The sequence below is a fragment of the Boleophthalmus pectinirostris genome, unplaced genomic scaffold (genome assembly GCF_026225935.1).
Source record: "Boleophthalmus pectinirostris isolate CB_2022bp ecotype Guang Dong unplaced genomic scaffold, ASM2622593v1 HiC_scaffold_22, whole genome shotgun sequence".
Lineage (NCBI taxonomy): Eukaryota > Metazoa > Chordata > Actinopteri > Gobiiformes > Gobiidae > Boleophthalmus > Boleophthalmus pectinirostris.
In genome coordinates this window covers 50356-71391 of record NW_026571190.1, presented here as the reverse complement: position 1 = coordinate 71391, position 21036 = coordinate 50356, and the positions used below count along the sequence as shown (strand labels likewise).

At 49.2% G+C, this 21036-nt stretch overlaps 1 protein-coding gene across 1 annotated transcript in view; it reads left to right on the top strand.

Annotated features, from left to right (window-relative positions):
- The window catches only part of exoc3l1 (exocyst complex component 3-like 1), a 74021-nt gene that overhangs the window by 44573 nt on the left and 8412 nt on the right, over nt 1-21036 (top strand). Inside the window, exons 10-14 of the mRNA XM_020933679.2 lie at nt 8908-9008; nt 9090-9200; nt 9929-10199; nt 15770-15925; nt 16676-16800. Coding sequence (XP_020789338.1) covers nt 8908-9008; nt 9090-9200; nt 9929-10199; nt 15770-15925; nt 16676-16800 — 764 coding nt within the window. The remainder of the gene's footprint in view (nt 1-8907; nt 9009-9089; nt 9201-9928; nt 10200-15769; nt 15926-16675; nt 16801-21036) is intronic.

Below are 21036 nucleotides of genomic sequence, written 5' to 3'. Positions count from 1 at the left end.
CCTCCTTGAAGGTCTGTAGTAGCTGTGCAGCTTGCTCAGGAGGAAGATGAACCAGCATTGGGGCAGCAGTGTTGGTCAATCCCTCCAGTCCCATGTCCGGCTCCTCCTCGTCCTCTTCTTCGCCCACTTTCATGACAAACAGGGCTTTTGATGGAGTCTGGACTGGACGCTCCCTCCACTCCTTAAGGAGGTTAATGTGATAAGTCTGTTTGGATTTCTTTTTGTCAGGGTGCAGAACTTCGTAGGTGACTGGCCCCATCTTGCGTGTGACAGTGTAAGGGCCCTGCCATTTGGCCAAAAGTTTGTTGGTGGAGGATGGCAGGAGAAGCAGCACCTTCTGGCCAGGTTGGAACTCTCGACTGCGGGCTTGGCGATGATACCATGCCTTCTGGGCTTTTTGAGCGTCCTGCAGGTTCTTCTCTGCCTCCCTAGATATTCTGTCAGTCTCTCTCGCATCTCCAGGACATACTGGACAATGTTCCGGTCCTCATGCATGGCTGGTTGGCCCTCCCACTGTTTGCGGAGGAGGTCTAGTGGTCCCTGCACATCCCAGCCATATAACAGTTCGAATGGAGAGAACCCAGTTGACGCCTGTGGGACTTCTCAATAGGCGAACAAAACAAAGGGTAGCCAATGGTCCCAGTCCTTGCCGGTATCATGAAAATCTTTTGACTAGTCCATCAGTTTGTGGGTGGTACGGAATGGTTTTGATGGAGGTGATGCCCAGTTGCTGCTGGAAAAGGTGCATCAGACGAGATGTGAAGTTGGTGCCTCATCAGGTAGACCAACCCTGGAAAACAGCTGGACAAGGGCTTGTACGACAGCAGGCGCAGTGATAGTCCTCAACGGAAAGGCCTCCAGAAATCTGGTGGCATAGTCCGAGATGACCAGGATGTACTGATACCCACTGCTGCTCTTCACCAGGGGCCCCACAATGTCCATGGCGATCCTTCGGAAGGGAGTCGAAATCACTGGAAGAGGCTGTAGAAACGCACGGTCAGCTTTGCGTAAAGGACAGGTTTTCTGATAGGTAGGACAGGTAGCACAGTATTTTTGAATATCGGCGTACATGGATGGCCAATAAAACCGGGAACTCGCATGCAAAAAGGTTTTGTGTCGACCAAGGTGACCTGCCCACGGAACTGTGTGCGCAAGGTGCATGACAAGGGTCCTACAGCTAAGTGGAACAACAAGACGTTTGCACTTATTACTAACAATGTACAAAACTCCATTGTCAATAACACATTTCTCTTGATTTAAACAATCCTTTGTTTCTTTTCCCACCTTAGCAAACAGACAGTTCAAGGTTTCATCCTCGCTTTGCAACTCAACAATATTTTCTGGCACATTCCACACAAAAGAATCAACGTTTTCAGGTTTTAAAGACCACATTTGTTTTTCATATCGCCGCTGATGACAGGACTTTCTTGGCCCTTTGGTGCCACCCTCACACAGACTACTGTCAAAGTCTGGCAGAGGTTGGACCCCGGCTTTTGCCTGTGCTCGGGTGAGAACAGGACAAGACACATGCAAAGAACAGTCATCATTCCCCCCACAGTCAACTTCCCCAGGTAACTCACTTTCATTCAACACGTTCAGGCTGATCTAAAACAGTCACAGTCATATCCACCGTAGGATAGGGGTGGCTGTCCCCGTGCACGCACAAAATGTCCACTGTCTTGCTGTAATCCATGCTGCTAACTGGCACTGAGCTGCCCTTGATCAAAGATGTAAAACTACCAGTGTGCAGTAAAGCAGTAACATTGTGGCCATTAATCAGTACATTTTTGTAGTGTTGCACAGTATTTTCAGTCTCTCTAGAGCTCTCTGACTCTGGTCTTGGAGGATAGCACGCTCCACTAACTTTTGCTTTGCGAACCGGGCAAACTGAAGCTTTGTGACCAGGCTGTTGGCAGTGAAAACAAATAAGCTCCTTACCAGGTCCTCGTTGGTTTTGGGCAGTGCTGGTGGTACCTGGCTGGTCCTGGCTGTGGTCACGCCTCGCTGGTCTGGGCAGAAGCGGTTGAACTGGTGCACGTTGAGATGCGGTGGTTGACCAGGCAGCAGGTCCTCCCTTGCAAGCGTTGAGGTACTGCACGGCCAACTTGGCAGCGGTGAGTTCGTCGGCTGGCTCGTATTCCTTCACCCAGGTCCTCACATCGAAGGGGAACACCCGCAGGAGCTGCTCCATGATAATCGCCTCCCTGATCTCCTCCTTATTACGCTCCTCTGGTTGAATCCAGCGACGATAGAGTCCTCTGAGACAGTGATAGGTCTCTGTGGGGCTCTCTCCAGGTGGCAGGGTTGAAGAGCGAAACTGCTGGCGGTAGGTTTCCGGCGAAATGTCAAATTTGGCCAGCAAGGCCTCTTTCAGATCCTCATAACGGTGGGCCCTCTCCTCATCCATAGCAGAGTAGGCCTCCAGCGCCTTCCCACTCAGTAGGGGTAAAGTCGACATGCCCATTCTTCCTCTGGCCACCTCCAGGTTTTGGCTATCCTCTCAAAACATAGCAGATAGTTCTCCATGTCCTCCCCACTTTGGAACTGGGGTATTTTGGGCTCACTGAAATGTCTCCATTCAGGTCTGGGTCGGTCATCCAGTTCCAGGGCTTGACGCTGCAGCTCAGCGCCTGCAGTGATGCGGTCGCTCTATCAGACCATTGTGGTGAAGAGCGAGCTGAGCCGAAAGGCAAAGTTCTTGATTTACTGGTCAATCTACGTTCACCTATGGTCATGAGCTCTGGGTAATGACCAAAAGGACAAGATCTTGAAAGTGCTTGAAATTAGTTTCCTCAGCAGAGTGGCTGGGCGCTCCCTTAGAGAGGAGCTCAGTCACACAGGAGGAGTTCAGAGTAGAGCCGCCGCTCCTCCACGTCGCGAGGAGTCAGCTGAAGTGGCTCGGGCATCTGTTCCGGATGCCTCCTGGACGCCTCCCTGGAGAGGTGTTCTGGGCACATCCCACCAGGAGGAGGCCCCGGGGAAGACCTAGGACACGCTGGAGGGACTATGTCTCTCAGCTGGCCTGGGAACACCTTGGGATCCCCCAGGAGGAGTTGGAGGAAGTGTGTGTGGAGAGGGAAGTCTCTGAGGCCCTGCTCGGACTGCTGCTCCCACACACACATTATTATTTTATTTATATGGGTGGATCATATCACAACATCTTCAGGGCCTTTGTGAATACCCTGCAAATATAAGCAAAACCACAGCGTCAAAAAACAAGCAGGACACCCCTATTTGGACGAAGCAAGAACCGGAGCTCAGAGCCTGCGGCCAGGCCAGAGCTCGGAGCCGGCAGAGCTTGGAGCCCATGGAGCTCGTAGCCCGGCCAGCTGTGGCTCTCTCCATCTTGTTGAACAGTTGCTAATGTTTATTAAACAAATATATGAAATAAGTGTATGTGTGATTTGCTTCATTTAGTTTTCTTTAAATAAATTATGTCATGATGGCCAGAAATTGGTCCTAATGAAGACCCAGGGTCCAGGTCCACGGTTCACCAATGCCAAGGACAAAGACGACTGCAGAACTGCACACCAGAAACTAATGATTTAGCCTGTACCAACATGTGTCAGTGCAGCAGCCAGTGCCAGAATGATGATGATTCCCAAGCCATGTTGTATGCATAGACTGTATAAAAGAAGTGGACTAAACGAGTGTGACCCACAGAGTTCAGCGCCGCTCAAATGAGGCTCGTGATGCTCACGGTTACAGGAGCGAATCTGGAGCCAGACACTATATTATGAATAGGATTTTTCTGACAAAAGAGCAAAAAAATAATTCAGGATCATGTAAAGCGAGTTAATTCAAACATTTTAAGACCAAAATGTCGAGGCTCACAGCAGCAGGTACAGAGAGAGGAGCCACAGGATCCTAATGTAAGTCCATTGAAGCCAGAGTCAGAAGGAGCTGGAAGATCATCCTGGAGAACTTCCTATTTGGCACGCCGTGGCTACAGCGTTAGATCTGTCCACTTGTATATACTGTCTATGGTTTTATGAAAGTGATGAGGATAATGATGATGTATAGAAAATGTCTAATAAAAAGGCTGCGTAATCATATTGTGTCTAAATGTGTTTGTTGACATCCACCATACACATTTTATGTTAGCTACTTTTAAACTCTGAGTTATCTGACCAACTGCATGTGATGTTTATAGTTTGTTTTACCCATATTGTTGATGTATTTCAACAGGATAATTTTAAAAAAACATATTTTTGGAGGTACATGGAGTATTACATGCAAATAATACAATGAAATTGCAAGAAAACAACCAAACTGGGTAATTTTTGACCCACTTATGCATCTAAGGATTAATATGGGTAGGTCTTATAGCTTTGTAACTTGCACCATTTGATTCCCTGACCCACAAAATGTGGGTTTAGCAGTTAAAATCAACATTTCAACTTATTCAGAGGCCGAGATATTTCAAAAAGAGATTTTTGGTGGCCTTTTTTTTTTTTAATTCAATATGGCCGCCATACAGACATGTGGGCAAATGCAAACATTGATTTTCTGACTCCAAATACTATAACCTTTCCAAAAATATATAGTTTAGCAAATCCCCAAAAAATTCCCACAAAAATATATAAGGAACCGGACTAATGGTCTCACATGGGCCGCTTCAAAGGCTGTGACCGCAACAGCACAGCAGAGCCTGGAGATGTACAGTAGGCTGGGGTCCAGTGTTAATCTCAGTCATGTTCTCTAAAAATTCTCGGTAGCTTTTCACTGCACAAGTCATGTAAGGAATAGTTACACCCTTTCTCCTAGGTTCTGTTTCTCTGTTATGCTGTTCTTTGCTCTCTTTATTGTACTGAAAGTCCATTTTGGATAAATTACAGTTTCTTGACATAACTATATTTCTATGACTGTGTGCGAGCCCACCTACTGGCTTCACTATTGGTTACCTCTCTCTGGGGCCAAGCCAGCCTCTGAGAATGAAAGAAACAGAACAGTCACGGCGCCAATCATGTCCACAACCTGCCACATGCTTGCGAACCCGGTGCCCTATAAATACTGGGCCACTAGGCACGTAACTCTCAACTCTTCGAATCAGCTCATAGAGGGAGATAATCCAGTTGGGCCTGAAGGTTGGGCCTGAAGAAGCCTATGGGCTTCGCTACTGGTTACCCACTGAGGCGAAAGTAATAGGGATAAATGTACCCCCAGCTTGACAGGCTCTCAAGATTTGCACAGTAACACAATGTCCTGTGGCCCTGATACACCAAGACATACTCCGGTTCATGGCGCCAGGACCGACAGACCAAGGCGCCGCAACTGTACAAGAGACAAACAGAGTCAAGCTGTGACGTGAGCGAGCCTCACCAAAGGGCACCCACAAATGGCTCCCTCCCTAGGCACAGGACGGGGAAGGAGATCCAGCTATGTGGAAAGCCACCCTCTCAGGAGAGAGGAGCCTGGTTCCCATCAAGCACAGAACAAGCAGCTGAAACATCTAAAAGATAGGATCACACATATGTAGACAAAGAGGACCAGGAAGCAGCTATGCACATCTTTTCCACTGTAACACCCCTACAGAGGGCCACAGAAGTGGAAAGACCACGTGTAGCGTGCGCCCTAATGACCGCAGGAGGGGGGGAGACCACAAGTCTTATATGCTGCCATAATGCCTTCACGAATCCAGTGAGCAAAATTACACCGGGGCCCCACGGCCTCTGGTCCCGAACCCCACAAACTTCACTCAGTTCATGTTGAGAGAAGACTGCCATTCACTCAACGTAACAGCATAGAGCTTGGACGGGACACAACAACCTCAGCCATGAATCCCCCTCATCGCCGAGAGGAATGAGTGCTCTAAGCCTGATCACCCTAGACCGAAAACCAGAGGTGATGACTTTAGGTTGAAAGGAAGGATTGAGTCAAAGGTGCACCAAACCTCCATCCTCACTGAATGACATGCAGGCGGGGTAAACTGAGACCACACACAGATCCCTTGCCCTTTTGGCAGAGGACCAGGCCAAAAGAAGTGCAGCCTTAAACGAAAGGAGCCTCATTTCAACCCATTCCAAGGTCTCAAAGGGGGTACCCGACAGGCCGTCCAGAACTACTTGGAGGTCCCAGGGAGGAACAACTTGTCTGGAGGGTGATCTCACTCTGGAGGCGCCCCAAAGAAATTGCTTAACCAAAGGATGATTGAGTAGCATCCAAACCCGTCATGACCTGCAGTGATGGCTGCTGCAAACACCATCAGTGTTGCTGCAGCGTGACCCTTGTTCAGGAGTTCCTGCAAAAACTCTTAATTTTCCGCCAACTGAGCAGGTGCTGGGGACCCCCTGCTGTTGCACCAAGTGGAGAAGAGGTGCCAACGACTGTTATATGCTCTGATGTTGGAGCCAGCCCTAGCACTCTTAATGGTGGATACCACCTTTGGAGGAAAACTAAAGCCAACTAGCTTTTGCTTTCAACTTCCAGACCAGGAGCCTCCTGCCTAGGAGGGGGCGCTACGTTAGGGTGCCCTCCGCCTGTACTAGCGCATCTAGTATGTCGGAGAGAGGCCACAAGTCCATCACCGCCATTTGTACCAGGTCCACATACCACCTAGCACTCGGGCTGTCCTGTGCTCCAATCAGGATGTGCAGACTCTGCGACCTCACTCTGTGGAGCAGGGGTCCTAGGAGATGCAGCGGTGGAAAGACATACAGTAGGCCTACCGGCCGCAGCAAGTGCGCTAGAGCATGAACTCTGAGTGGTGGCTCGTTTGATGACCTGAGCAAGAACCAGAGTGGGCACTGTGGGTTCTCAGCACTTGCGAAATCATCGACCTTGGGGCAACCGAACCTGCCACATACCTAAAGCGCTATGCTTGGTGAGAGGCTCCATTCGTCGGGCAGAGCCCTCCCTCGGGACATCCTGTCTGCCCCGATGTTGAGTACTCCGGGTACATAGCGTGTTCTCAGAGATGCCAGGTATGAGTCTGCCCATAGCAGGACTCTGCTGCTTTCCGACACAGAGGAGGAGACCAGAGTAGAACCCTACTCCTGTCTCTATAGCGTCCACCTCTGTAATGGCGCCGCAGCGCAGGAGTGACAATATTTCTTCCTCAAGGGCTGCGATGTCCACATCGTTGATTAGTTGACTGGGGAAAATGCCGCTGAAAGGAGAACGGTGATGGGAATACTGTAAAGCGTAGCGTAATTCTGGAGGCTGGGGAGGAAGTGGGATCTGGGTCTGGACAGCAGCGGCAGTGAACAACCCCGGCAGCAGGTCTACTGGCTCGCGGCGATATGCTCGGGAATCAGAAGCAGTTGAAATTATGTCATCGCAGTGGCTCATCCTCTCCGCAGAATCCAGGGAGCCCCGATAGTTCCCCTCATCTTCATTCGTTTCCGCCCAGTCCAGAGGGGCCGGAGCGATGAGTGGGTCATCCTCAGCGGGTCCCGACCCGGCACTGGCGTGGAGCAGGGAAATGGGGCCCATAAAAGTCGCGCGGTGCTCCATTTAATCTCCGGGGAGTGTGAGGCATGACACGCACAAAGAACACTGAGTCTGATGATGCCATTCCAGACAGACAAAACAGCGGTCATGCTTGTATTCGTGGTAGAGTGGTGTGCTACAGGAGTGGCATCTGAAGTGCCCAATGAATCTTCGTGGGCATGATTGGCGTAGTGACTGCTTTGATCTTTCTCAAAGGCTGGCTTGGCGTCAGAGAGAGGTAACCAATAGTGAAGTCCGTAGGTGGGCAGAGCGCGCATGAAATAGAACCACAAGCAGAGAGGGCTTTCTCACTGTGGTGGGGCGTCAGGGCCTGCAAGGCCTTCTCTGCTGGCCTAAAAAAATATCTGAATCACAGACTGACATTAATTATATTATCATTAAATTATTCCAAATGGTCTGTCCACTTCCTTTCATAGCTTTTCCGATGCTTGTGCAGCTTCCAGACATGTATTTTCATATTAAAGCATTTCACCAATCACATTTCAGCCATCATTTGTTGCCAGATAGAGTCAAAGTCAAAGAAATGTGCCTGCGGCCTTCACAATCCATTCTGCAGGCTCTCCAACACAAAATAAATGTTCATGAAACTGTTGCTTCAACCAATCAGATTTTGAGTTGGTGTCGCCAGGGCCTTCTAGCAGGTGTATGGCAACATCACCGGATTCAGACCCGTTGATTGGACAGTCAGAGAGCGAACCAGCCAAAGCAGCAAACTGTAGTGAAACCACGACTAAACCAGGTCTAAATCAGATTTAAATCAGGACTAAACCAAGACTAATCTTGGACTTGAGAGAGCGAGTCTGCGGAGCAGGGTGTCTGCAAAGCGCGGCTGGGCGACAGCTGCATTGAGCCCCATGTGGCCTTGTACGGTGCAGAGCCAAGCCCAGTGTGGCCCCGTGTGGCCCCGTGCGGCATGGAGCCCCAGCGCGGTTCTTTCATCTGCGGTCACCCGACAGTCTACACAGCAAACAGTCCCAACAAACAGTCCTGGAGCACCTCAGTGCTCCTCACTTCTTCTCTGTGCACCCCCCCTCCTCACTTCTATGTGCATGGAATCTCTAGGGCTCTTTATACTGTGTTTCTGTAGAATAAGCTTATGCTTTTATAACCATAAAATAGTTATTGACGACTGGACACTACTGAGAGCCTAGGTGTGAAATGCACGGAACACCACTGCTTTCTCCACTTGTCCTTTTTTTTTCCCTTTACCACTGTGCTTGGTCCGTGTGTGTGGGCTTCCTGAAGACTTCTACCTGGAGTCAACAGTCTTCTCCTATAGTCACTGCACAATCTAAAAAGACCAGTGTGTTCTCCTTGGCCTCATGGTGTGGGAATTTGATCTTCAGATCTATATCATTAATATATGCAGTGGAGGATTGAAAGGTTACACAGGTCAATTGACAGCACTAACACCATAGCACAGCACCATAATGCTTGGTCACACTCCTTATACAGATGCTGGAAGAAAACTCCAGAGTTGCCTTGATGATTGGGCCCTCTTTACAAGAGCGGATCATTCAAATGGGGCTGCATGAGATTGAGGTCCTTCTAAACAGGTGAGTAGTGAGTAGTTTAGTATAGTAGTATAGAGTACAAATACAACTTGATTATGGGTTTGTGTTTTACTATTCACCCAGATTTCGGGAAGCTTTAGTGGAAGTTGGAAAGGAACACCGGAAAGGCCAGAACAATAATATGTTCTATCTTCATTACTTGCTGGCCTCTATCAGCAATTTCATTATTCTCAAGTAAGGTCACCCATGTCTATAATGCATATTTAGGAAATGTTTATGTAGCTTCTCAGAGTTGACTTTAAAGTAAGTTCTATGTTTGTCTTTCACTGTTGTATTATTTTTTTTCTCCACAGTATTATTTATTGTTTTCAAATGGACAAAAGGGCAAAAATTGCCAACTCATGTTAGATGTATAAGTATGTCAACAAAAGAAACTTCACTAGATGTTGTGTTTGTTATCTGTTTGAGTCTGTTTTTAGACTGGGTTGCCATGGTGTCAATAGTATTCCACCCCCAGATAAAATGTCAAACATTCTGGGACTCCTGTGTCAGAAACCAATACATGTTTTCTCTTTAACCGTCTCCAGGCAGGTGTTGCAGATTTGCAACAGCTAAATTCCAATGACCTACTTACTCTAAATCCATATTTTATGAGCTTTTTTTTAACTCAGGAGCCTTTTCTCCCATCCATGCTGATAAACGTGGGTGATGCAGACTGTGCAAGAATGGCTACACACAAATGGCCTGCCAGAAGTGCAAAATACTTTTTTTGTTTACAAAGGATAAAAAAGTCAGGATTGTATATTACTACCCCATATTATAATTTTCCCCAAATATCAGATTTTTCCTGATCCAAAAATTTATTTGAGCCTGAGAGGGTTAAGATTGTTGAATTTGGCTACCACTAAAAGTACATGGTCAGTTTGTTGTAGTCCAACTGCTTTCACTTGTATGTTACACAGAAAATCTATTGAGAACTTTCAACACCAGCTGTCAACACCGGCAGCATGCCAGTTCAGCCGCACCCCTCCAAATCCCCTCACAGCTCTGGATCGCACTGTGAGGAGAGCCTGCTGCCTGGTCCTGGAGCAGCTCAAGCATCACCTCCAGCCCTGGATTGGAGACATGTTGACCCGCGGCTGGCTCCTCCATGGAGACCCTGGCCCCAAGTTGTGTGCAGCTCTGGAACAGCATGTGGAGCTCTATGGACATGTACGCCCTCCCTGTGGACAGGTGAGAGCACACTTACCTCCTGCACTTAAGTACTTATATACACTTATATATACAGTCATGGACAAAATTGTTTGTACCCCTCTGGCAATGAAAGAAAAATCAACAATAATCACTGAAATATCTTGAAACTAAGAAAAGGAATAATAAATAAAAATTTACTGAAAATGGTCCTTCGTAAACCAAACATTGCTTTTCACCTGTGGTTCAACAGAATTATTAGAAAAAACAAATAATGAAACTGGCTTGGACAAAAATGATGGTACCCTTAACTTAATATTTTGTTGCACAACCTTTTGAGGCAAACTCTGCAAGGAAATGATTTCTGTAACTGTCAGTGAGACTTCTGCACTGGTCAACCCATTTCTCGTACACAAACATCTCTAGTTGTCTCAGGTTTGAAGGGTGCCTTCTCCAGACAGCATGCATCAGCTCATTTCACAAATGTTCAGTAAAATTGAGATCTGGGCTCACAGAACAACAATCCAGAACAGTCCAATGTTTTGTTCTTAGCCATTCTTGGGTGTATTTAGCTGTGTGTTTTGGGTCATTGTCCTGTTGGAAGACCCATGACCTACGACTGAAACCAAGCTTTCTGACACTAGGCAACACATTTCGTTCCAGAATACCTTGATAGTTTTGAGATTTCGTTGTACCTTGCACAGATTCAAGACACCCTGTGCCAGATGCAGCAAAACAGACCCAGAACAAAAGCAAGCCTCCTCCATGTTTCACATTAGAGACAGTGTTCTTTTCTTGGTCTGCTTCATTTTTGCGTCTGTGAACATAGAGCTGATGTGTCTTGCCAAAGAGCTCTAGTTTTGTCTTATCTGTCCAAAGAACATTCTCCCAGAAGCTTTTTGGCTTGTTAATATGCATTGTGGCAAATTACAGTTTCACTTTATTATGATTTGCTCTCAATGGTGGTGTCCTCACATGAAGTCCACTTTGGCTCAAACACTGATGGATGGTGTGATCTGACACTGATGTACTTTGCCCATCAAGTTCACATTTAATTTGTTTGGAAATTGATTGTTCTGGGCTCTTTGGTTCCATTCGTATGATCCATCTCTTCAATTTGTCATCAATTTTCCTCTTGCGGCCACGTCCAGGGAGGTTGGCTTCAGTCCTGTGGACCTTAAACTTGTGAAGAACATGTGTAACTGTAATCACAGGAACATCAAGCTGCTTCGAGATGGTCTTATTGTCTTTATTTTAACCTGCTTGTCTATCTTTTTCTTTCTAGTCTCCTGACACAGTTCTCTTCTCTTTCTCTGCTCCATGTTCAGTGTTGTGTCCATCATGTCTCCAAACAGCACAATGACACATGTCCCCTTTAAACAGACAGACTGACTGAGGACAAGTTTGAAGACACCTGTGATGCCAAGTAGGGGTTACACTTAACTTTAACATGTTCCTATTGTCCAATTATTTACAATCTTTTCTAGGGATCCCGTCATTTTTGTCCAGGCCAGTTTCATTACTTTATTTTAGTAAATAATTCTGTTGAACAACAATTCAAAAACAGTGTCTGATTTTCACTGGTTATTTGTCAGGAAATGTTTATTTATTATTGCTTTTATCAGTTTCAAGTTATTTCAGTGAAAATTGTTGATTTTTTTCCCTTACCACAGGTACCAACAATTTTGTCCCCCAGTGTATATATATATATATATGGTAATACTGGTGAGTAAACATTTGTTGGTAATTGGCAATCACCTCACCATATTATTTCTCCACGTACCTCAAATAGTTCAAGTGTATTCATAATAAAAAAGAAGTGGATTATAGAACCGTCACCTTATCGTGATGGAGGGGTTTGAGTGCCCGAATGATCCCGGGAGCTATGTTGTCGGGGGCTTCGTGCCCCTGGTAGGGTCACCAAAGCCAAACAGGTCCTGGGGGACGGGTCAGACGAAGAACGGTTCAGAAGCCCCTTATGATGATGTACACTCAGAGGCCAGCGATGTCGCCCGGATCGGCATTACCGGGGCCCCACCCTGGCGCCAGGCCTGGGGTGGGTGCTTGCCAGTGAGCACTTGGTGGCTGGGCCTTCCCCCATGGGGCCCAGCCGGGCTCAGCCTGAAGGAGCGAAGTGGGGCCATCCTCACGTGGGCCCACCACCTGCAGGTGGATCCATATGGGGCCGTTGCAGAAAGATCTGGGCAGCAGTCGACGGCGGAGGCCTCGGCGACCGGATCTCTGAACATGGAGACTAGCTCTGGGGACATGGAATGCGGGGGGGGGGGAAGCAGCCTGAGCTTGTGCGAGAGGTTGAGCGTTACTGACTAGATATAGTCATCCTCACCTTCACGCACAGCTTGGGCTCTTGGAACCCAACTCCTTGAGAGGGGCTGGACTCTCCATTTCTCTGGCATTGGGCGCGGGGAGCGGCGGCAGGCTGGTGTGGGCCTGCTCATTGCCCCACAGCTCAGCCGCCGTGTGTTTGTGTTCACCCCGGTGAAAGAGAGGGTCGCGTCCCTGCGCCTTCGGTTCAGGGGACAGGTCTCTCACTGTGGTGTCGGCCTATGGGCCGAACAGCAGTGCAGAGTACCCAGCCTTCTTGGAGTCCCTGGGAGGGTTACTGGACAGTCCACCAACCGGGGACTCCATTGTTCTACTGGGAGACTTCAACGCCCATGTGGGCAATGACAGTGACACTTGAGGAGGGGTGATTGAGAGGAACGGCCTCCCTGATCTGACCCCGAGCGGTATTCTGTTATTGGACTTCTGTGCTGGTCACAGTGTGTCCATAACGAACACCGTGTTCGAGCACAAGGGTGTCCATCAGTGTACGTGGCACCGGGACACCCTAGGCCGAAGATCGATGATCGACTTTGTAGTCGTGTCATCTGACCTCCGACCGTGTGTCTCTACACTGGGGTGAAGAGAGGGGTTGAGCTGTCAACTGATCACCACCTGGTTGTAAGTTGGGTTGGAGAAGGTGGAGAAGGAAGCTGGAAAGACCTGGCAGGCGCAAGTGTGTAGTGAGGGTCTGTTGGGAACATTTTGGCGGAGCCCTCTGTCAGAGGGACTTTCAACGTGCATCTCCAGGAGGACTTCTCCCAGATTCCGGGGGAAGCTGGAAACATGGAGTCTGAGTGGGCTTCATTCTCGGCTTCTATTGTCAATGCGGCCGTTCATATCTGTGGGCGTAAGGTCTGTGATGCCTGTCGCGGCGGCAATCCCTGAACCCGGTGGTGGACACTGGAAGTAAGGGATGCCGTCAGGTTGAAGAAGGAGTCCTGTCGGGCCTTGTTGGCTCGTGGGACTCCTGAGGCAGCTGATGGGTACCGGCGGGCCAAGCGTGCTGCAGCCTGTGCGGTCGCAGAGGCAAAAGCTCGGAGCTGGGAGGGGGAGGCCATGGAGGATGACTATAGGACAGCCTCAAGGAAATTCTGGCAAACCTTCTGGCGCCTCAGGAGGGGGAAACAGTTCTTCACCATCACTGTTTACAGTGCGTGGGGAAAGCTGTTGACCTCAACTGGGGACGTTGTCTGGCGGTGGAAGGAATACTTTGAGGATCTCCTCAATCCCACCATCACGTCTTCTGAGGAGGAAGCCAAGGCTGGGGACTCTGAGGCAGACTGAGGATCCGGGGATGGATGAAATCCATCCTGAGTATCTTAAGTCTCTGGATGTTGTGGGCTGTCTTGGCTGACACGCCTCTTCAACATCACATGGCGGTTGGGGACAGTACTTCTGGACTGGCAGACCGGGGTGGTGGTCCATCTGTATAAGAAGGGGGACCAGAGGGTGTGTTCCAACTACAGGAGAATCACACTCCTCAGCCTTCCTGGTAAGGTCTATTCCAGGGTACTGGAGAGGAGAATCCGGCCGAACATCGGATCCAGGAGGAGCAGTGTGGTTTTCGTCCTGGTCATGGAACACTGGACCAGCTCTACACTCTCCATCAGGTGCTCGAGGGTTCATGGGAGTTTGCCCAACCAGTCCACATGTGCCTTGTGGATCTGGAGAAGGCATTCGTCCGTGTCCCTCGTGGTGTCTTGTGGGGGGTGCTCTGGGAGTATGGGGTTGGGGACCTTTGCTAAGGGCTGTCCGGTCCCTGTATGACCGGAGCAGGAACTGTGTTTGCATTGCCGGCAGTAAGTCAGACCTGTTCCCGGTGCATGTTGGACTCCGCCAGGGCTGCCCTTTGTCACCAGTTCTGTTCATTGTATTTATGGACAGAATTTCTAGGTGCAGTCAGGGACCAGAGGGGGTCGGGTTTGGGAACCACAGGATCTCATCTCTGCTGTTTGCAGGTGATGTTGTCCTGTTGGCTACATCAGGCCAGGACCTGCAATGTGCACTGGGGCGGTTTGCAGCCAAGTGTGAAGTGGCTGGGATGAGAATCAGCTCTTTCAAGTCCGAGGTCATGGTTCTCAACTGGAAGAAGGAGAGTCCTTGCCTCAAGTGGAAGAGTTCAAGTATCTCGGGGTCTTGTTCATGAGTGAGGGGAGGATGGAGCGTGAGATTGACAGGTGGATCGGTGCAGCATCTGCAGTGATGCGGTCGCTGTATTGGACCGTTGTGGTGAAGAGGGAGCTGAGTCAAAAGGCAAAGCTCTTGATTTACTGGTCAGTCTTCGTTCCTACTCTCACCTATGGTCATGAGCTCTGGGTAGTGACCAAAAGGACGAGATCGCGGATACAAGCGCTTGAAATGAGTTTCCTTTGCAGAGTGGCTGGGCGCTCCCTTAGAGATAGGGTGAGGAGCTCAGTCACACTTGAGGAGCTCGGAGTCGAGCCACTGCTCCTCCACATCGAGAAGAGCCAGTTGAGGTGGCTCGGGCATCTGTTCCGGATGCCTCCTGGGCGCCTCCCTCGGGAGGTGTTCCGGGCATGTCCCACCCGTAGGAGGCCCTGGGGAAGACCTAGGACACGCTGGAGGGACTATGTCTCTTGGCTGGCCTGGGAACACCTCAGGGTTCCCCCGCATGAGCTGGAGGACGTGTCTGGGGTGCAGGAAGTCTGGGAGTCCCTGCTTAGACTGCTGCCCCCGTGACCCGGCCCCGGATAAGCGGAAGAAAATGGATGGATGGATTATAGAGGACAAAATTCATTATTATTTTTACACTTGCATTTGAATAGGTTGTGTAGATAATTAAACCCTGATGAAGCCGGTTTGATCGAAACATGTTGGCTTTGGCCATTTAAATAAAGGTCTTTTAACTATATTTTTCCTCGTGCGGTTTTTACTTCTTTGGAGTGCCTGGAGTTTGTTGTGTTTTAGGTTGGATAGATAAGTTTAATGTTATTCAGAACATTTCAAGTAATACTTTAACATCTCCATGGAGATAAGCAGAAAAGTTATATAGTGCACTTTTAAATGGAGTTATTGTGCAAATCGACTATGTTATAATGTTATAACCTTGTTTCTTCATGTCTGAAGAGGTTTTAGAAGTGAGCATCAGTTGGCTTTTTGTCCAGAGCAGGAGTGAATGAATAAACAACTCTTTATTAGAAATTGATAACCAAATAAAAGAAAATGCTCTAGCTATGTAGATTGATAGACTATTTGATCAGGTTGGCAATGAGGAGGCTGCCCACAGCTGATGCTTTGTGCTACAGTGGCTCCAGGAGGAGGCACGCTGGCTGCTGGTGGGGGAGTATGTCCGGACTTTGCTGCAAAAAAGGCTGGTGTGTCACAGCGCTGAGGACAGGAGACAGCTGGCTGAGCAGATGCTCCGTGATGAGCAGAACTTCAGAGAAATCTTCCACGCACTGGTCAGACATGTATCTTTCTACATACTACATATATGCATACTCACTGTGAGTGTGTGCTTCAGGCTGAAGCCCTCCTTATTTAGCACATTTATTTAACACTGGGCCTCATTTATGAAGCGTTCTTATGAACTAACTTGTACTTAAGGTTTTCTTATTTTCTACATTTTTGGTAATCACAATATGTGTTCTTAACTGAAAATGTTTTTCTGGAGGAACAAATCCTATGAACTGTCAGGAGCATTCGTAAGAACAAAAATTCTGCTGTTTTAGAATATTATTACTCTGATAATGCAACAGAAGTGTACATTTATGACAACAGCATACATTATAAAATCACAGCATAGAAATAACTGGACCACAAACTCTACAACATGAACACAACTGATTGATGGTTTTTAGATTCTAGAATGTGATGATGCCATACTCATAGATGAAGGGCAAGAGACAGTTTTTTCTATCATTACATTGCAGTATCATAAGAATTATGTAAAAGGTAAATGCACAAATGCTGAACCTGATCATTTCTATATGATTAAACTATTGAACTTGCAGTATTATAACAAAAATATGTTTTCAATAAATTTTATTTTAACTGTCCCTTTTCTGAATGATAATTAATGTTGTGAAGTCATCTTAATAATGCATACACAAGTAAGCTTGTGGAAATATGTGTTGTGTTGTCTCTCTGTACAATTCCATGTTTTATAAATGAGATGGTTTTCTCTGTTCTATGGCTGTGTATGTCTATAGGACGGGGATGCCTCAAACAATCCCCTGGCCCTCATTCCAATCCTAGCTGACTTCTTCCGACTCAGAGACCCTGGATTGCTTGCCCTGGATGTATCTGGACTTGCAGCGAAATACCCCGATATTAGGTACTTTTGAGAGGGTTGTGTGTACTATCCTTTTGCAGATACACAAATATGTATATATATATATATGTGTGTATATGTGTGTGTGTGTGTATATATATATATATATATATATATATATATATGTGTGTGTGTGTGTGTGTGTATATATATATATATATATATATATATATATATATATATATATATATATATATATATATATATATATTAGGGGTGTCAAATTATCGCGTTAATTAGCGATTAATTAATTACAGTCATATTTAGCGCGTTTTAATCTTGTTAATCTCATTTTTAATCTCTAATTTTACTGTTTCTGTATGCGAGTTGCTTTATTATAAAATCTGTTTTTATGTGTTGTTGGGACAACAACACACACACACAAAAAAAAACACATTTAGAAATTTTTTTATTTCGGTAATTCCACTCATTGCCGGAAACCCACACAAAACGCGTGCAATAAGAGTGATGTAAACGTCATGTTAACGTTGGCGGCGTCAGCCGCACAATGGTCAGTAGAGCCAGTAGAACAGAGTCAGCAGTGCACAGGTAAAAACGCATTCGTGTCTTGGAAATTATTCTCCCGACGTGAAGAAAATAACAAATATAAAATCGCCTACAACTTAAATGTCACTGGTGAAAACAACCTGCATAGGCTCATGATGTCTGCACTACTGTCCTATAGTGACCTGCGACACGAGGGGACACGCACACAAACACAAACACATACAAACACAAACACACACCTTCATCATCGTCATTAACCTGAGAATGCGCGGACCATGTTTCCTTCCGTAGTTACTGCGCGGACACCGCTGTCCTCCCGTGCGCCGCATACGTTTTCTCGCGTACGCTGCATAAACGGCGCTTCCTCCTGTGCGCCTCTAAACCAGAACTAACACCAAGACTAAAACCAGGACTAACTCAGTCCAGGACTAAACCAGGACTAAACCAGGTCTAAACCAGAACTAAACCAGGACTAAACCAGAACTAAAACCAGGTCTAAACCAGGACTAAACCAGAACTAAAACCAGGTCTAAACCAGGACTAAACCAGGACTAAACCAGAACTAAACCAGAACTAAAACCAGGGGCCTCATTTATAAAGCTTGCTTACGCAAAAATCCGTGCGTGCGCGCTTCCTACGCCAACCGCGGTATTTATAAAATTCGCCTAAGGCGTGGCTCTTTGCTTAACTCTACGCCAACTCGGGACCTCCTGTAAGTTCTACGCAAAGTCTGGAGACACGGGGAAAAAGCGACACTCATGGAGAGAAGCAGAAGTGAACAGAGTTTGAGGAAGTGTTTGATCAGAAAATCCACGTATCCTCTCCTTGAACCGTCACCTTATCGTGGTGGAGGGGTTTGAGTGCCCGAATGATCCCGGGAGCTATGTTGTCGGGGGCTTCGCCCCTGGTAGGGTCACCCAAGGCAAACAGGTCCGGGGGGACGGGTCAGACGAAGAACGGTTCAGAAGCCCCTATGATGAGTGTACGAGCAAGGCCAGTTACGTCGCCCGGATTGGCGTCACCGGGGCCTCACCCTGGAGCCAGGCCTGGGGTGGGTGCTCGCCAGCGAGCGCCTGGTGGCCGAGCCTCCCCCCACGGGGCTCGGCCGGGCTCAGCCCGAAGGAGCGACGTGGGGCCGTCCTCACGTGGGCCCACCACCCGCAGGAGGATCCATATGGGGCCGGTGCAGAGAGATCTGGGCAGCAGTCGACGGCGGGGGCCTCGGCGACCGGATCTCCGGACATGGAGACTAGCTCTGGGGACATGGAATGTCACCTCGCTGGGGGTAAGGAGCCTGAGCTTGTGCGGGAGGTTGAGCGTTACCGACTAGATATAGTCGGCCTCACCTCCACGCACAGTTTGGGCTCTGGAACCCAAATCCTTGAGAGGGGCTGGACTCTCCATTTCTCTGGCGTTGGCCGCGGGGAGCGGCGGCGGGCTGGTGTGGGCCTGCTCATTGCCCCACAGCTCAGTCGCTGTGTGTTGGAGTTCACCCCGGTGAACGAGAGGGTCGCGTCCCTGCGCCTTCGGGTCGGGGACAGGCCTTCTTGGAGTCCTTGGGAGGGGTACTAGACAGTGCACCGACCGGGGACTCCGTTGTTCTCCTGGGGACTTCAACGCCCACGTGGGCAACGACAGTGACACTTGGAGAGGGGTGATTGGGAGGAACGGCCTCCCCGATCTGAACCCGAGTGGTGTTTTGTTATTGGACTTCTGTGCTAGTCACAGTTTGTCCATAACAAACACCATGTTCGAGCACAAGGGTGTCCATAAGTGCACGTGGCACCAGGACACCCTAGGCCGGAGGTCGATGATCGACTTTGTAGTCGTGTCATCTGATCTCCGGCCGCGTGTCTTGGACACTCGGGTGAAGAGAGGGGCTGAGCTGTCAACTGATCACCACCTGGTCGTCGTGAGTTGGGTTTGCTGGCGGAGGAGGAAGCCGGAAAGACCTGGCAGGCCCAAGCGTGTAGTGAGGGTCTGTTGGGAACGTCTGGCGGAGCCCTCTGTCAGAGGGACCTTCAACTCGCACCTCCGGGAGGACTTCTCCCGGATTCCGGGGGAGGCTGGAGATATGGAGTCCGAGTGGGCTTCATTCTCGGCCTCTATTGTCAATGCAGCTGCTCGGAGCTGTGGGCGTAAGGTCTGTGGTGCCTGTCGCGGCGGCAACCCCAGAACCCGGTGGTGGACACCGGAAGTAAGGGATGCTGTCAAGCTGAAGAAGGAGTCCTATCGGGCCTTGCTGGCTCGGGGGGACTCCTGAGGCAGCTGACAGGTACCGGCGGGCCAAGCGTGCTGCAGCCCGTGTGGTCGCGGAGGCAAAAACTCGGAGCTGGGAGGAGTTCGGGGGAGGCCATGGAGAAGGACTATCGGACGGCCTCAAAGAGATTCTGGCAAACCGTCCGGCGCCTCAGGAGGGGGAAGCAGTTCTTCACCAACACTGTTTACAGTGCGGGGGAAAAGCTGTTGACCTCGACTGGGGACGTTGTCCGGCGGTGGAAGGAATACTTTGAGGATCTCCTCAATCCCACCGTCACGTCCTCCGAGGAGGAGGCCGAGGCTGGGGACTCGGAGGCGGACTCATCCATCACCCTGGCCGAAGTCACTGAGGTGGTTGGCAAGCTCCTTGGTGGCAAGACTCCGGGGGTGGATGAGATCCGTCCTGAGTACCTGAAGTCTCTGGATGTTGTGGGGCTGTCTTGGCTGACACGCCTCTTCAACATCGCGTGGCGGTCGGGACAGTACCTCTGGACTGGCAAACCGGGGTGGTGGTCCCTCTGTATAAGAAGGGGGACCGGAGGGTGTGTTCCAACTATAGGGGGATCACACTTCTCAGCCTTCCCGGTAAGGTCTATGCCAGGGTACTGGAGAGGAGAATCCGGCCGATAGTCGAACCTCGGATTCAGGAGGAGCAGTGTGGTTTTCGTCCTGGCCGTGGAACACTGGACCAGCTCTACACTCTCCATAGGGTGCTCGAGGGTTCATGGGAGTTTGCCCAACCAGTCCACATGTGTTTTGTGGATCTGGAGAAGGCATTCGACCGTGTCCCTCGTGGTGTCCTGTGGGGGTGCTCTGGGAGTATGGGGTCCGGGGCCCTTTGCTAAGGGCTGTCCGGTCCCTGTATGACCGGAGCAGGAGCTGTGTTCGCATTGCCGGCAGTAAGTCAGACCTGTTCCCGGTGCATGTTGGACTCCGCCAGGGCTGCCCTTTGTCACCGGTTCTGTTCATTGTATTTATGGACAGAATTTCTAGGCGCAGTCAGGGGCCGGAGGGGGTCCGGTTTGGGGACCACAGGATTTCATCTCTGCTGTTTGCGGACGATGTTGTCCTGTTGGCTTCATCGAACCAGGACCTGCAATGTGCACTGGGGCGGTTTGCAGCCGAGTGTGAAGCGGCTGGGATGAGGATCAGCTCTTCCAAGTCCGAGGCCATGGTTCTCGACCGGAAAAAGGTGGCTTGCCCTCTCCGGGTGGGTGGGGAGTCTTTGCCTCAAGTGGAGGAGTTCAAGTATCTCGGGGTCTTGTTCACGAGTGAGGGAAGGACGGAACGTGAGATTGACAGGCGGATCGGTGCAGCTTCGGCAGTGATGAAGAGGGAGCTGAGTCGAAAGGCGAAGCTCTCGATTTACCGGTCAGTCTTCGTTCCTACTCTCACCTATGGTCATGAGCTCTGGGTAGTGACCGAAAGGACGAGATCGCGGATACAAGCCCTCGAAATGAGTTTCCTCCGCAG